Source organism: Rosa chinensis, chromosome 2, assembly GCF_002994745.2.
Source record: "Rosa chinensis cultivar Old Blush chromosome 2, RchiOBHm-V2, whole genome shotgun sequence".
In the NCBI taxonomy this organism is placed as follows: Eukaryota; Viridiplantae; Streptophyta; class Magnoliopsida; order Rosales; family Rosaceae; genus Rosa; species Rosa chinensis.
This window is the reverse complement of record NC_037089.1, coordinates 37,262,370-37,279,773: the sequence shown is the minus strand read 5'-3', so window position 1 is coordinate 37,279,773 and position 17,404 is coordinate 37,262,370. Positions and strand designations below refer to the sequence as shown.

At 37.7% G+C, this 17,404-nt stretch overlaps 1 protein-coding gene across 6 annotated transcripts; it reads left to right on the top strand.

The window, feature by feature from the left end:
• Positions 1-441: 441 nt before the first annotated feature.
• LOC112187615 (ultraviolet-B receptor UVR8) lies at positions 442-10,655 on the top strand. 6 transcript variants are annotated; one of them, XM_024326491.2, is made up of 14 exons: positions 442-1,001; positions 1,089-1,167; positions 1,673-1,781; positions 1,925-2,026; positions 2,139-2,229; positions 5,592-5,634; positions 5,735-5,780; positions 5,879-5,925; positions 6,565-6,667; positions 7,711-7,765; positions 7,911-7,977; positions 8,528-8,564; positions 9,627-9,706; positions 10,171-10,655. In XM_024326491.2, exons 1-14 carry the CDS (start codon positions 955-957, stop codon positions 10,288-10,290), a joined length of 1,026 nt encoding a protein of 341 aa, XP_024182259.1. In that variant the 5' UTR covers positions 442-954; the 3' UTR covers positions 10,291-10,655. The 6 variants fall into 6 exon arrangements, with proteins under 6 accessions (XP_024182259.1, XP_040370453.1, XP_040370454.1 ...); XM_040514519.1 differs by having other exon boundaries at positions 443-1,001; positions 1,710-1,781; positions 8,505-8,564; XM_040514518.1 differs by having other exon boundaries at positions 448-1,001; positions 1,710-1,781.
• The last annotated feature ends 6,749 nt before the right edge of the window (positions 10,656-17,404 follow it).

Here is a 17,404-nt window from a genome sequence, read left to right as displayed (position 1 = left end):
GATATCTAGCTTGTATTTCTATTAAATAAATAAAATAAGAATTACCCACCCATTTTGTCAAAAGTAGCAAAATTAAATATCTTTAGCTATTGCTATCTGTTTCATAGTTTTGCATTCTATCCGTAGCTATCACTATCCGTTTCCTATATGCAGTCTGAAGTTTTAAAAGTTTTGCCTACCAGAAAAAACCAGTTTTAAGCCTAAGATTAAGACAAGCAGCAGTGATTCCGCTTGTTAAAGTAACCGCTAAGCATGGAGCCGTTAGGTGAAAAACTTAGGCATGTTGAAGGCTAGTCTTGTTTTCATTTTTGTTTTTAAACAAAGTTTCTAAGGTAGACGAAAGATCTAAAACTCAGGACAGCATAGGATACTACCCATTTTAAGTCTTTTCCTAAGCAAATAGTAAGATACGAAAAGATTGGTGCATTTGGACACAATACATGGAATTTTTGGGATAAGCAGTTGTACTTGTTACGTATGAGTTATGAGAGTGTGGATAGTTCTGCTTCCAGAGAATTCTGAGCATTTCCTACAGAGCATTATTACAGTCCCCTTCAGTCTTGGCGAGAGACATATGAAGGTCGGTTGTTTGATAAACCCCGAAGTCCCGAACAAAGAAAACCCGCTTCCATCAGGAACAAAAGACGACGTGGCATCATCCCGTCCCCAATTTTGGGATGACGATGATGGCGAACTTGAATTCGAAATTAGGGTTGTTCCGATTAGGGACACGGTGGCTGAGCAGTACTGGGAGTGGGCCAGGGAAGAGGGTCGCGGCGGTTTGGGGCAATGGAGACTACGGGAGGCTCGGATTAGGGAGCTTGGACTCTCAGTGGAGCCCTACCCCTCTGCTCTGCTCTGCATTTCAGGACCAAAGCCTAGAAGCCGTTGCTTGCGGCGGAGCTCACACTCTGTTCTTGACCCAAGCTGGCCGGGTTTTCGCCACCGGCCTAAATGATTTCGGACAGCTTGGGGCCTCCACTGATGTGCCTTATGCTACTGTATGTGTCATCAATTCTTCATCATCCTTTTGCTTACTAGTCAATCCTCTTCGAATTATGTTGATTTTGTTTGTTACTCATTTCTAGGAGCCGGTGGAGGTATCGGGAATCAACAAGCCAGTTGTGCAAATTTCCGCTGGATATTATCATTCTTGTGCTGTTACAGGTATTACTGATTCCAAAATTTCAAGTGCAAAATCGGTCGGTGATGTCTGAAATCCAAATTTTGGGCCGTAAATATTATCTGAGGTTTTTGGGAGATTTAGTTTTTCGATAGCGTGAAAATCAGTTGCTTTTTAACTTCGGTATGTACTGTGTTGGTTAGGAATTTTTGTTGCGAGATTATTTTTGGTTCTGTTCTCTCATTTTCCTCTGTATTATCACATGTCGAATTCATGTTTGGTGCTTTGTTAATAACTAATATAAATTTTTTGTTTTAATTAAAGTTATGTCTGTGTATGGTGAAAGTCATAGTACACATAGGCATGCATTTCTGAAATATTGAACTGGCTTTGAGACTGAACTTACGAATTTCGGTGTAGGCAAATAGTTCTTATAGAGGGGTTTTCCTTTGATGTGTGACTTTAGCTGGGTTTATAGCGCTTTGGAGAAATGTTTTCTAGATATTTATTTATTTATTTATTTATTTTTCTTCTCCTTCTTCCATCTAGTGCAAATGCATTTCTATCAGCTGCATTGACTCATCAGTTTTACTTGCAGAAGATGGAGAGTTATACATGTGGGGGAAGAACTCATATGGGCAGCTTGGCCTTGGAAAGAGTAAGAACGCTGCTTTGTATTGATTATTAGCCATTGAATTCTGTATTCTATTTAAACACTTCTTTCTCAATAGTAGTTTATTAGCCATTGAATGGCAGATTCGAACTTGGTTCCTGTTAATTTTATATTCTCCTCATACACAGGAGGAGCAAAAACAGTTCCTGCACCAGCAAAAGTTGAATGCTTGGCTGGAATCACCATTAGGATGGTAGCTTTGGGATCAGAGCACTCAGTGGCTGTTACTGGTATATGAGAAATTTTAAAATGTCAAATTTTTTTCTTACTTGTGGCCTACACTTGCTTGATGTTTTAGTCATTTACAATAGTTCTGAGCCTTAATTTATACATTCTCACCAGATGGAGGTGAGTCCTTAAGTTGGGGAGGAGGTTCTGGTAGACTTGGTCATGGCCCTGAATCAGGCATTTTAGGAATTTTCAAAAGTACCGGGTGGGTTTTCTTTTCCTCTTATTCCAATATTTCACTGTATGAATATACACCATCTATCTATCTTCCTTTTACTATGTTTGTGAAGAAGTTCCCACTTCCTGCAATCTGACACTGAATGATGCTGTCAGGAAAGATTAGCATTATAGAACTTTGGTATAAATTCACTGGAAAGCATTCTGAGATCTCAATTATCAATTTTTGGACTGATTTACTCATAAGATTTTCTAATTCTATTCATTCGAGAGTTGTTCCAGGGTCCACAACTCATAGAATTTCCTAATCAACGTCAATTTGGCACAAATATTGAATGCTTGCCTTTTCACAAAGATTTAATTGCTTGCCTTAGCTTGACTGAGTATGTGGTACCTACTCAATGGTGCTCTGCCTGAGGATGATAATGTGCTACTTTTATCTTGTAAACTGTTACATCTTTATTGTTTGTACCTGTGATACTAATAATGCTTATACATAGATATGCTGAAGTTAGATCCCTGTGACATAGGACAACACTGATATTGCTGCGTATAATTTGTAATACAGTGGGGTTCAGTCATTTTGAAAACTTTTCACTGTTCATATTGTTATTTACGAAGGCTTTTAAAGAAGACCTGAGCTAAGGATTAAACTTGAGGACTTGCATCTGAACTGTTAGATCACATATAGATGGATAAGGTGCATCTGATGCCTCGTTTCTACTCCAAAAAAAAAAAAAAAAAAAAAAAAAAGAAGATGCAACTCGTCCAGTCCTACCCATTTGTGATCTTAATTGTTCAGATCTAATCTAAGTGCTGAGGTACAAGTCCTCATGCTAAGTTCTCAACTTAGATATTATTAGAATGCCACCTACTCTAATTTGCATTGTTGGAGAATGCTTGGACCTTGGAGTCTTAGAGCCACATAGATCTAAAGGAAAGGCTAATTTGAGTGAGGCATGTTAGTCAAACTTCCTTAGTGTGAACATTTAAATGTTTGTATGTTTTTGTTCTGTGGATATCTTTGCATGGAACTTCAGTTTCCTAGCTTTCAGAAATAAAAGACTAGGTAGAAGTCATGAAAGCAAGACTGTTCTGGAACATATCTTCTCTATAACAAATTGAGCCGTTTGAACAACCATTCTGTTGGTTGGGGAGTGTTCAGTATATGTATATGTATTTAAACATATACAAATACACATGCACAGATATAGGCAGGGACGGAGGAGTTCTAATAAGGATCTAAGTTGAGGACATATCTTGGGGACCACATAGTTGAGGCCTACTTGTGAATTGGCCCATGATCGAAACATCCAAATTTTAGATCCGTCTTCAAGGATCACAGTTGTATAAAATAATAAAAGAAAAAGTCCAAATTAAATATTGCTTAGGCATTTGATTGTTCCTTTTTTTAGCAGAAGAACATTATGTTTTGTCCTCTATTTGATCATAGTTGGATGACTTTGTTTATTGATTTGCAGGGATGATCCTTGAATCAGATCTTAAAAATTGGATGGTTCATATCATGGGACCACATAAGGAGTGGCCCCATACGCGATTCTCAAGTTAAGTCCTTAACTTAGATCCTCATTAGATCTCATCCATACATATGTATAGACTATATACCATACGGGTAATGATAATTGGAAGTAGATCTCAGTTTCTGTAACTACCAAACCCAACATGAAAACTCACCGTTTTGTTTTGTGATCTATGTTATTAACTAATGACCAGAAAGAACAATGATGGACAAATCTGGTGCAATAACATGAGTTTTCATTTGCTATGAAAATTTGCTCAGTATACCCTTTAGAATCTGTAATGCCTGTTTGCCCTAATTTATTATCATTAGCTTGTAGAGATTGAAACATGCCTACATTCTCTTTCCTTGCATGCCCTCTTCATCTTGCTTTGGCCAATGAGATGCCTCAGACACCATGGTATCTAGCCATGCCAGTTATAGCTCTGGCTAAAAAGCTATGGGGAAGGGAGGATGAATACTATTTTTAAAATAAAATTTAAAATTGGAAAGACTAAAGAATAGAAATAAATGTGGTAAGATGTGTTAAGTAGCTTCATTTGTGCAAATAGAAGCACTGTAGTCTTTTTTTTTGTTTTTGTTTTTTTGTTTTTTGTAATATTAGTAGATAAACAATCCTTATTGTAATTGGGATTTGGACAGCACACTAAATGACTGAGAATAAAGATATCAGAAGCATTATATGATTACAAGTAGGCATAATTCAATTAAGCAGTTTTATTTTATTAATACGAGAAGATCAGACACATGCAATGCATGTGGAATGTTGGGGGGAAGTTATATTAGGGAGAGAAAGAATTGCCACAATTATGTATAAATGAATAATATGCATTTTCTCAACTAGGATCTTAGGCTGGGTTGGTGGTTAACACCTGTGATATACTTCAATGAAGAAAGCCAAGTTTCTGTTTTGGGTATGTCATGTGCAAGATGCAGGGAGAGTGTAGATCAAGCCTTGTTTTTTTTTTTTGGCCATTTGTGGGAGAAGTTATATGGAAGCAAGTTTGATTGGGGAGATCCCAGCAGGGAGTCTTGCTCTATTACGGGTACGCCATCTCGGTTTTGGCAAAGAAAGAAGGCTAAAGTTCTCTGGCGTTGCATAGTGTTAGGCTGTTAGCTGTCACATGGTCACTTGGGATGAAAGAAACAGAAGGATTTTTGAAGATAATAGAGGTGTACTGTTGGAGGAGCTTTGGGATAAAGTAAAGTTTTTATCTGCTGTATGGGCTTCTTGTTGAAATTGTATTTCCTTGATTTGCACATTTACAATGTTTACAATATATAGGAGAAGCAGCAACAGTTTTGCAATGCTGTAATAACTAAATTTATGACAATATCAAAACTAATCCTAGATCAATGCACAGCAATATAGACTACAACTATCTATATTTATAACAATATCAGAAGTTCAAAACTAATCCTAGATTAATGCACAGCATTATAGCCCATATCAATGGCTAGTGATTGAGGAAGATTGAGTATCTTTAACACTTCTGTTTTGATAGATTTTAGAAACTACAGCCTCTCTCATATTCTCCTTGACTGGAGGGGCGTCTGTAGTCTAAGTATATGGTCATTAGGGTGTTTTCTCTGGAGCTAGCAAATTGCTTTTGTTGTAGCCTTCTGGTTTTTTGGTGTTGTGTGTTTCTCTGTTGTGGATCTCTTGTTCACTTTTATCGTATTAATCATTGTGACCAATCATTTTTTCTTTTTAAAGAACAGAATAAGGAAAGCATAAATTTGAATGCATGCTTATCTTATCATGGTAATAGCTCCAGCATGGTCATCTCCCTTTCCTGAAGTAACAATTATCTTGCACTTTATTATAATTTTTTTTTTCCTTTTTTCAGTGAATATACACCAAGGCTTATCAAGAAACTTGAGGGGACCAAAGTATGAACACTAGATGAATTTCTAAGTTTCTGATTCATATTCCGGATACCTTTTTAGTATATTTCACTAATATAATTTTTTTCACCTGAATGCTGCACAGGTCAAAAAAGTTGCTGCTGGATTGCTGCATTCAGCATGCGTTGACGGTACTCTTCTAGACTTTGTTATGATCATATTCTCTGGATGCTTCGCTGCTGAACCTAAAAGATCTTTTTCATATTATTTTCTTTTCCATATTTTGCAGAAAATGGATCTGTATTCGTATTTGGTGAAAGAGCAGTAGATAGAATGGTACGTTGCAGAGAGTAGCTTGTTTTAGTGGGTGAACTGTGAGCGTAAAATTGAAGAGTAGTAAACAATAAAAGGAAAAGGAAAAAAAGCTCTAATTGTAGAGACTAGAATACCCGAAATCAGTAAGATAGAAGAGATGGTATAATATGAATGTAAAGGGGAGTGCTAGATTGGAAAAGAAAGGGGGAAGGGGAGCCTTATTTGTCAAAAAATAAGGTACTTTTGATAATGGAATATTCTTTCCAGTTTAGAATTTCTTTTTATATGTAGAAAAGATGTTACTTGGCATTTCAATATTGGTCACCAAACACCATAATTACTAGAAAAGATTACTGCAATAAGTGACTCACAATACTTTTCCTAATGATGAAAGAAACCCCGATGCTACTGTTATGTAAGTAATCAAATTCTGTTTAATTTCATATCAACCTTTTATTTACAATGGTATCTAATAGAAATAAACTCATTTAATTTCCCATGATGCCCATTAAGCTCTTATATCTTTTAAAAACTTATTAGGGGGTAGTTTACCCAGTCAGTGGCTCTGCTTCTTATTAGAGATTAGGATGTTGGCCTCCTTAATAGTTCTTTATTATTTCTATACCAAATTTAGTGATAATTTTTCTGAATGAAAAATAGGGGAGTTTAAAGGGGAAGAATGGAACTGCACCGTCCATGATCAGCAGACTTCCCTGCTCAGAAGAAGTTTCATGCGGTGGCTATCACACATGCGTCATAACAAGTAATTTATCATTCTATCATCTTTGAATGAAGTCAATCAGCATCATGATGTGCTGCGAGACATAATAATATAAGCAATCAGATTGATTTGTAATTAGTTGGAATTCAAGTATTTTCTCTGTCAATCAATTCATTTTCTTGTTTCTCAAAGGAGTGATGGAAGTCACATCAGTGTGCATGAGGAATCCTTAGAAACTGATCATTCATTGCGTTAAGATGAAGGGTTACTGTACGAGGGTGTGCTCCATTATTGAAACTCTTAAAATTTAAGTTAAATGTCATGAAGTGTAGCCATGCTAGAGTTTTGTTTTTATTTCTTCTTTTTAGTATAGTTTATTTGGCTTCAATTAAGAAGAGGATTTACAAGATTGACAGTGCTATGTGTATTCAACTTGACGAGTATTATTGGGTTTTCTCATGACTCTCCTCTTAACTTAAGCACTTGGGAACAACACTAACTTAATATGGTATTAGAGGTTTGGCTGTCTTTCTAGTCTTATTTTTGAACTCTGGTAATTCTGTTGATGTAGTTTATTTGATCGTATATGCACAGTTCTGATTGTGATTGTAAACTTTTATCTGTTAAGTATTGTGAGGACGATTTTCCTACTAGCTAAAGCTTCTAGGATCAGGGCAACTGAACGAAGTCAAGACTCGACCGACATCTCGTAGCTTTCCTTTTGACATTTATATCGTAGCCGGTTTATCGTCCAATTAATAATTTTTTCCACTGCTAATCATTAGCTAAGCCAGTTCTTATTATCCTGTTGAAAATTTTCCTAGAACAATGTTCAGATTGGTTTTGTATGAACTGTTTATCTGCCTATCTAATGGAAGTTGACCCTAATTTATAAAAATGTACGGTTGGTAAAAATACAGAATGATTTTGTCATGTGCTTCCTGTGATGGATCATAAAGAGTGTGCCTTGCTGTGCATTTATATTTGTTCTATCTATATCATTGCTTCCTTTATTGACTCCAATAATCATTTGCACTCTAACCTTGTTATATCCTGTTTCACCATTTTTTTTTTGTTCTGGATAGGTGGTGGAGAACTCTACAGTTGGGGTTCAAATGAAAATGGTTGCCTTGGTATTGGGTATGTCCACTTGACAACTGTTTATTTAGTTACTGCTTTAAAGGTCAATTTTAGACTCTTAGTTTGCCAGTTATGGTTTTGAATGCATAATGTTGATACCATCATTGTGTGATTTATTTGTTTATTCCTTTAATTTTTTCTACAGTACTACTGATGTACTTCATCTGCCGGAAAGAGTTCAAGGTCCATTCTTGAAATCTGCAGTTATCAAGGTTCATACTAAACTTGATTCAGACTGTTGGTCTTTCGGGCTTCTTGCAAAAAATTTATTTTCCTCATATAGGAACAACATAGAGCCTGTTTTATTTTCTGATTTTTTTATTTTAATTTTAATTTTTTTGAGTTTGGAGCTTGAGACATTATTTATATGAATGAAGAGAAGTTTATCACAATTACAAATATCCAACTTTTCATATACATATGCTTACATACTATATCATTTAGGGAAAATTTCACAAATAGTCACTCAACTATGACTCATTCGACACTTTGGTTACTGAAGTTTCAAATATATCACTTTGGTCACTCAACTATTACACTGTCAATCACTTAAGTCACTTTGTTAATTTTTTTCATTAAAAAAAATTATAAAAAATACTCTTTGGGTGACTTAAGTGATTGACAGTGTAATAGTTGAGTGACCAAAGTAATATATTTGAAACTTCAGTGACCAAAGTGTCGAATGAGTCATAGTTGAGTGACCATTTGTGGAATTCTCCCTATCATTTATATCTGATAGCCTCAACAAATGTGCATATACAGGTATCTTGTGGTTGGAAGCATACAGCAGCAATTTCTGGTAAGCACCATTTCTATATCTGATATCAAATTGCATGATGTAGAAGCATTGACTTTAATATTTGACATTTTCTTAAGAAACAAATTCTGTTGATAATCAACAAGTACATACATGGTGGACAGAGATTCCTCCAAAGTACATGTATCAACTATACAGGTGATCAAGGTTCAGCGCACGCCTATTAATTTTAATAGAAAGAGAATGTAACCGAACAGTCGAATAAACGTTGGCCACGTCTCCAATTTCTTGCTCTCCTTTAATTCTAAAAATGAATTGTTTACTTTCCCCTTCAACCAAAAACCCCAAAAGTTAACAATCAGCACACATAGGTCATTAGAAGTCCAGAACTTTATCTTTCGCCTTTCCCCGAAAAACTTCTACTTTTCAAAGAAAATATAGTCAACCCTTTCGGGAAAAAAAAAAAAAAAAAAAGGTCGACTTAACTTAACTTACATTTCCCTCCTTTCAGAAGTTCAGCCGCAAACTGAAAAAGTCTGGACAATGAATAAGTAAATGAGACCACTCATACTTGACAGATGAACTCCTTTGGGATGACAATCACATAGGTGGTCATAGTCTTTGAGTTCTATCGCTAGTGTCTACCCTGCATTGTGTGGGACTAATGGAGAAGGCAAGAGAAAGGTCACCTTGTCTTAGACCCCTTGAAGACCACAGTTTTCCCCTTGTCCACTTATTGCCATGATAGAAAAATTTAAAGGGCTTAAGCAGCCCCAAATTCAGCTCGTCTACTTTTGTGTTTGGTCACAGCCTGTCCATTGTTTTCCAAAACCTTTATTTTCCAAGACAATCGTATCAAAACCTTTGATTCATAGAAGGCAATCATACACCAATCTACTGAAGTTGGCTCCATTTTTATTCTTGGTTTTTCCGAATACTTAAATCAATTCACAATCTATTGGCGTCCGCTTCTTAGTACTCCTGAATTTCATTAAATTTGCTTGATATTTATATTGTGACGCACTGTTGTCACGATTTGATGCAGTAGTAGTTCTCTTTCCCACCAGCTGGAGTTAAATTATGTTAACTTGTGTTTGATAACAGAAGGCAATATCTTCACATGGGGTTGGGGAGGTTCACATGGAACATTTTCTGAAGAAGGGCATTCTTCTGGAGGACAACTGGTTTGTTTTCAGCTCTTCTATAAACTGCCTTATCATTATGCCTTATCATAGCTGTTCTCATAGTTATTATGTACATACTAAACTTTGGATGAAAGCCTGAAACAATAGTCTGAAATGCTATGAATGTACATTTTGTGGTGTATTGACAAATAGTGAGAACCTAGGATGTCTTGATGATGAACATAGAACAAGGACAAGTAAAAACAGTCTATTCTTTTGTTGAAAAATTGACCACTATGAGAACAGCTTTATGAGGACCTATTTATTCTCTTTTGAAAATAGTTTTGGACCTCTTTTGAGTTCATTTAATGCATGTTTTACATCAGATTTTGTATGCTTTGCGCATTTGATTCCTTCTGGAATCAGATGTTTCTTAGGCTAGTTTTGACTTGTAAGCTTATCAGATATTTCTTTCAGGTCATTGAGTTTGAATTAAAGCTGTTATGGATTTTTCTCATTTATAGGGTCAGGGAACTGATGTTGACTACATAAAACCTATGAGGGTCAAGTTTGGGGAGAATTTGAAAGCTTTACAGATATCATGTGGGTTCAATCACACTGGTGCCATACTAGAATACACCTAAGCTTAAGCTGTTGCAGTATCAGCAGAAGGACATGTACTAATGGTTTGGATATCTCTTTCACGGTACTTATTCATTCATTCATTCAAATGTACAATCATGGAATATGCTGTCAGTCACCAAAGGAGCAGCTACACTTGGTTATACCAAAGAATATGGATATTTCGTTTCTGTAATATCTAGATCCATCATGTACATTATGTATATGCTATAAAAGGTCCAACCATAAAAATAATATGATTCCATTGTTACAGTGATGGAAATGTAATCAGTTAATCACCAAATATATCCTAGAGGGTACACAAAGAAATCACAATTATTCCTATTGTATTACAACTTTCCAATCAATAAATCTTGTGTTATATGTATACTGATAAGTGCCTTGAGAATCTGTAGTGTTTCCATTGACAATGCCATAAAGAGCAAAATTATTGTGGTTGCTGTAGAGTTTCAATTGGAAATTGGTGGTCGGTGGCAATTCGCTTTGTGCCCGGGACTGAAATTGTAAGCATCTGGTATTGTCACGTTGAAGCTCTTACGGAGCTAAGAAGGGCATTAGATTGACAATAAAAATGACAACTGTTTGCTTCACTATAAAGGGATTTAGAATTGGAGAAGTTTTACGGTACATTAGTGGATCAATAAACAAATTAACAAATTAGAGAAGTTTTACGGTACATTAGTGGATCAATTAACAAAATAGATTCGATATAAAAATGTAGTCAGAAACTAGTTCGCTAACGCATGGGTCAGCCTAGTTAAAGGAATCAACCACAAAAGAAGACACAGGAAATACTTGGGTGACAGGTACCATTGAAACTTCCACATGCGTCCAAATTCATCCGACACTTTTCTAAATGTATTCAGACAAAATGAATCTTTTCTTGACCGTCACTGCGTATAAACTCAGCGCCGGACTTGGGCTCAGATTAGGAATGAGCAAACGGGGAATTCCCCCGCCCCCGCGCCCAAATTCCCCCGCGCCCCTGTTCCCCGTCTGGGGATATTATCAGATGGGGGATTCCCCGCCCCGCCCCCGAGGGTAATGGGTTCCCCACCCTCGCCCCCGCCCCCCGCATTGGTCTTTTTTTTTTTTTTTTTCTATTTTCTATCTTTTCAGTTTTTTTTTCCTTTTCTTTTTTGACAAAAAAATAAATTTTTTATTCTTTTATTTTCATCATTGTTTTGGTCGATTGAGTATTTCAAATGCTTTTTTTTTTTTTTGAAAGAAACTGTAAGCATTTTATTAATGGTTCAAATGGTTACTCTCATGGAGTAGTACATCAGCAATACAACTAGGAGTATGGGAGAGCCAAGTCTCATTTTGAGGTGACTCAAATCCAATGCTAGCAAGACGATGAGCCACCTTGTTACAGCTTCGAGGAGCATACTTGATTTGCACATCTGGCATGCTATGTAATATCATCAGAATATCATCTATAATGCTACCTAAGTCTGTGAGTGAAGCTTCAGTGCATGAGATATCTTGTACTGCAGCTAGACAATCCGTCTCAACTATGGCTTTATCAATATTCAATTGTCGAAGAAGATCCAAGCCTTCTCTTATAGCTAGCAGCTCTGTATGTTTAGCTGAAGAAACATGCGGCACAGAGTGAGCTAAGGCAGCAATAAATTGGCCCTTTGAGTCACGAACTATGCCTCCAAGGCCCGCATGATTAAATGATGGCAGAAAACCATCCACATTAATCTTAACTGTCGAACCATGTGCAGGTTGCCATCTTTCTATGACCTGTGACCGTTTGACCTCAGAAGATGCATGAGCTTTCCTAAACTCATCCAGCCAAGTCATAGCACTTAGAAAAAGATCAGCAGCTGGTTTTGAGTGATTCTCCCATAACATACCATTCCTGTTTTGCCAGAGCGACCATATACCCATCAAAAGCCTCTCAAACACCTCAGTTTGTAGGTTTAATGCTCTTTCTAACATCCATTCCTTGAAGACAACATTAGGTAGAAAGGAATTCTGCAGATGAAACGGAGGAGTAGAAAAGAATTCAACAGCAACTGGACACTTACAAAAAAGATGAGCAGTGTCTTCAACTGAATGCATACATAACAAGCATCTTGAGTCTCCTTCATAGCCCTTTGTGAGAAGTCGGTCTCTGGTAGGTAACAAGTTGTGACATGCCCTCCAAACACATATTTGGACTTTTCCAGGAACCTTGGTTTTCCAACGTCTTTTCCATAGCTCAGAAAACGGATCCCCAGTTGATGTAGAAGCCTACACATCCCCCAATACATGCTCCCTGGACACCCAATAGGCTGTCTTAACTGTGAAAAGACCCCTCCGCTCTTGTTTCCAATACAATCTGTCCCTTACAGGACGTCTACCAAGAGGGATAGATAAAATGTGTTCAACAATCTCAGGAGGAAAGAGGGTACTCACCGAGGCAGTGGTCCAAGACCTCTCATTGGAGTTAATTAAATCTGCTACTTTTTCAACATGGCAGTTTGTAGTTCTTCGAACTTGATATTGAGGACAGTTAGGAATCCAATCATCCTGCCACACATTTATATTCATTCCATCCCCAACTCTCCATTTAACCCCTGCGTTGAGTACCGGTCTCCCTTCAAGGATACTCCTCCAAGAGAAAGAAGGAGCATCTCCCAATTCTGCATCCCAAAACGAACAATTTGGAAAATATTTTTCCTTATACAGTCTAGCAATAAGAGATTCGGGATTTGAAATAATCCTCCAGCCCTGTTTTGCTAACATGGCAAGATTGTAAGCATATAAATTTTTGAAGCCCATTCCTCCTTCTTTTTTGGTTAGGCATAGCCTTTCCCAACTCCTCCAGTGAATCTTTTTCTTGTCATTAGTATTTCAAATGCTTGAGACAGTGTTTAAGAAAGAAATTGTTTGTTTAGTCGCGAGGAATTAATACGTTTAAAACAAATATTTATTTCTATAAAACAATTTTCACAACCTGGCGATTAAATGTAAAGTAATAAAATCCCGCTGCGTCTTCTCTCTTATTTCTATAAATCTAGCTGCGTCTTCTCTAATAGCCAAAATCACAAATCACAATTATATGACAATCCAACGGTCTGATCCTCAAGGATAGCCTAGAGGATCATCTTTACCAATTTATACGATGATCCAACGGTCAGATCCTCACGGATCACCCTTAGGATCATCCTCTCAAAACTATATGAAGATCCAACGGTTGGATCGTCCCGGATCGCCCTTAGAATCATCCTCACAAAATTATACGACGATCCAACTGTTGGATCCGGTATGAGAACCCACTGTGTTTGGGGACCTTCTAGAGAACCCACTGTGTCCGGTATGAGATATTTTGGTTGTTTATTGATGATTGTGTGAGATTGTCATGGGTTGCTCTACTTAAAACCAAAGATGAAGTCTTTCCAGCTTTTCAAACTTTTCGTACTCTTGTTCAAACACAATACCATAGCACCATTAAAGTCATTCATTCTGACAATGGGGGAGAATATGTTAATCGTGCTTTCCAAGAGTTTTTCAAAACTCATGGGATTGTTCACCAAACCACATGTCCACAAACACCAGAGCAAAATAGAGTGTCTGAAAGAAAAAACCGTCATTTACTTGATATGGATCGTGCCCTTCTCTTTAGTGCTCATATGCCTAAGTATCTTTGGGGTGATGCTATTCATGCTTCATCCCATCTTATCAATCGCCTTCCATCTAGTTTCCTTCAGGGAAAAATTCTATTTGAGGTTCTTGCATCTCATGTTTCCTTACCTTCATTTCCTAATCTTCCAGCTCGTGTCTTTGGTTGTGTTGTTTTTGTCCATATTCCTAAAAACCAGCGGTCTAAGTTGGATGCCCGAGCGCTTAAGTGTGTGTTTGTGGGCTACGGAGGTTATCAGAAAGGGTACAAGTGCTATCATCCACCAACCAAAAAGTACTATGTCTCTATGGATGTTACTTTCTTTGAGGACATGAGTTATTTTTCCTCCTCAGATACAGCTCTTCAGGGGGAGAATTCATATTTTGAAGAGCTGTATCATGGAGAGGGGAAGGAATCAGAAAGTGGAGAAGAAGTTGCACAGGCAGGAGATATTTTGACGGATCCAGTTGAGAGAATTGGCTTATCACCTCCAGAAGCAGAAGCTCCAGACATCCAGACACCAGTTTCAATCATTGAACGTGCAGTTGAAGACACAACTGCCCCTCTTGCCATCACTTCTACCCCTGACCCATAACTTCTTGGTACTGAAGATTACTCATTTGAGGTATGTCCCCTACTGGTACTGGCAATAGTGGGTCTAATGTTGAGCCATATGTGTTACCAAATAGGACCACTCGAGGTCAATCAGCCAAAAGATATGAACCTACCCTTACTGGCAAATCAAAATACCCAGTAGCCAATTATATGTCCAATAGGAGGTTGTCTAAGTCATATGAATCATTTGTGAATCAAATATCTGCTGTATCAGTACCTAACAGAGTGCAGGATGCATTGAGGGGATCCAAAGTGGAGGAAGAGATGGAGGCGTTACAGAAGAACAATACTTGGCAACTTGTGCCTCCACCACAAGGCAAGAAGGCTGTAGGTTGTCGTTGGGTGTTTACTGTGAAACATAATGCAGATGGATCAGTGAATCGGTACAAAGCAGGCCTTGTAGCAAAGGGGTTCACTCAAACGTATGGTATAGACTACGTTGAAACATTTGCTCCTGTTGCCAAGATGAACACTATTCGGGTTCTGCTCTCGTTTGCTGATATTTTAAACTAGTCACTCCGATAGTTTGATGTCAAGAATGCATTTCTTCACGGAGAGTTAGTCGATGAAGTGTACATGAGCCTTCCACTTGGGTATGTAGTTGCTTCTCCTGGTGATTTTGTATGCAAATTGAGAAAGTCTCTGTATGGTCTCAAACAGTCGCCTCGTGCTTGGTTTGGGAGATTTTCACAGTTCATGAGGAAGGTTGGTTACAAACAGAGCAACTCAGATCATACCTTATTTCTCAAGCATCAACAAGATGAGGTAACAACTCTAATTATTTATGTGGATGATATGGTAATCACCGGCAATGATACTGTTGAGATGGATAGACTGCAGAGACAGCTAGCCTCTGAGTTTGAGATGAAAGACTTGGGTGAACTTAATTACTTCTTAGGAATTGAGGTAGCTAGGGGGAGAGAAGGGATCTACCTGTGCCAGAGGAAGTACGTTCTTGACTTCCTAACAGAGACAGGTTTGTTGGATTGCAGACCTATTGATACTCCTATTGAGCAGAATCATGGTTTAGCTGAGTATCCAGATCAGGTACCTACTGATAGAGCTCGCTATTAGAGGTTAGTTGGACGCTTGATTTATTTGGCTCATACTAGACCAGATGTTGCATATGCAGTGAGTGTGGTGAGTCAGTTCATGCATAACCCGAGTGAAAGTCATATGGATGCTGTTATGAGAATTTTAAAGTACCTGAAGTCATCTCCAGGAAGGGGAGTATTGTTTTCTAAACACAACAACATCCTTGAGGTTTGTGGCTTTACAGATGCAGATTGGGCTGGAAATATTACAGACAGGAGGTCAACATCAAGTTACTTTACCTTTGTGGGAGGTAATTTGGTTACATGGAAGAGTAAGAAACAAAAAGTTGTGGCACGATCTAGTGCTGAGGCCGAGTATAGAGGTATGGCTCACGGAGTGTGCGAATTTCTGTGGCTAAGAAATCTATTACTTGATCTGGGTTTCAAATTCAAAAGTACTATGTAGTTGTATTGTGACAACTAGGCAGCCATTGACATATCACAGAATCCAGTACAATATGATCGTACTAAGCATGTGGAGGTTGATCGTCACTTTATAAAGGAGAAGCTAGATGCCAAAGTTATTAGCTTTCCTTTTGTTCCGACTGAAGAGCAACTTGCAGATATACTTACCAAAGGAGTTTCCAGGAAGGCGTTTTATGACTCACTAAGCAAGTTGGGCATGGTTGATATGTATGCGCCAACTTGAGGGGGAATCTTAGCGTGAGTCATGGCTTAACGTTAGGAATATAATATATTGTAATTATTACGTAGTTAGTACTTACCTGTTGTATTCCTGTAATCTTCTTTATATACCTCCACTGTGAGATGAATCAAAAATTAGAAAATTCATTCTCTCAATCTTGTCTTATTTGACTTAATAGTTGTGTCAATATATGAACATGTAGTACGTCTCGATAGCCTTGATAGATTGGGAAATTGAAGAGTGAATTTGTTGATTGCACATATATGATGATGGAATAGGCCAAGAGATTGAGGTGTACGAAGAATTTAGATTGTTGGGTTCAGATGTGATTTCCCGAGCAGCATTTGGCAGCAGCTACCTTGAAGGGAAGAACATTTTTGAATTGTTGATCAAGTTCTCATTATTTTCCAAAAATTCTTCCTAGTACCAGGCTTCCCCACCAGCATCAAGTATATGCCCTCCTTTATATTAACTAAATTTCTAATTGGGAATAATCATGTGTATGTATGCCTCTCGACCTATGTTTTCATACTACGTCTCACCGTCTCGGTAGTGTTGTTCTGGTTGTTGACTGGAGAAACTTTGGTCAATCATCATTTAGACACACACACACACAAAGAGGCCCGTTCTAGAGAGGACTTTTACTATTTTACACCAGTATAGTAGTATATGACCTAATTCAATTATTTCAACTATTGATCATTTTTGAAAAGAAGTCAGACTTTATTGCAAAATAAAGGATTACAGAGGAATGGTTTCAGCTGCTAACGCAGCTAATAAGAAAGTAGGGGAAGTAGAAAAATAAAAGAAACCCTGCATCTCAATAGTAGCCCTTGCTGCCATAATGTGTGCAACCTTATTTGCACTTTTGCTTATGTGAACAATTTTCAGATTAGAGTGGCTCTCCAACCTCAAAACAAGATCATCATACAGTCGACCCAACATGGAAAAATTACTCCCATCAGGCTTAGTTAATTGCCTCTGCACGCTCTGTGCGTCCGTCTCCATGATAGCTGGAACAAAGCCATTGTCCACAGCAAACTGCACTGCCATATCACAAGCCAATACTTCAGCATGTTCAGGAGAAAGCAGACCATGTAGTGGTTGACCTCCCCCAGCCAAAAACGCTCCTTGATGGTCTCGTATAA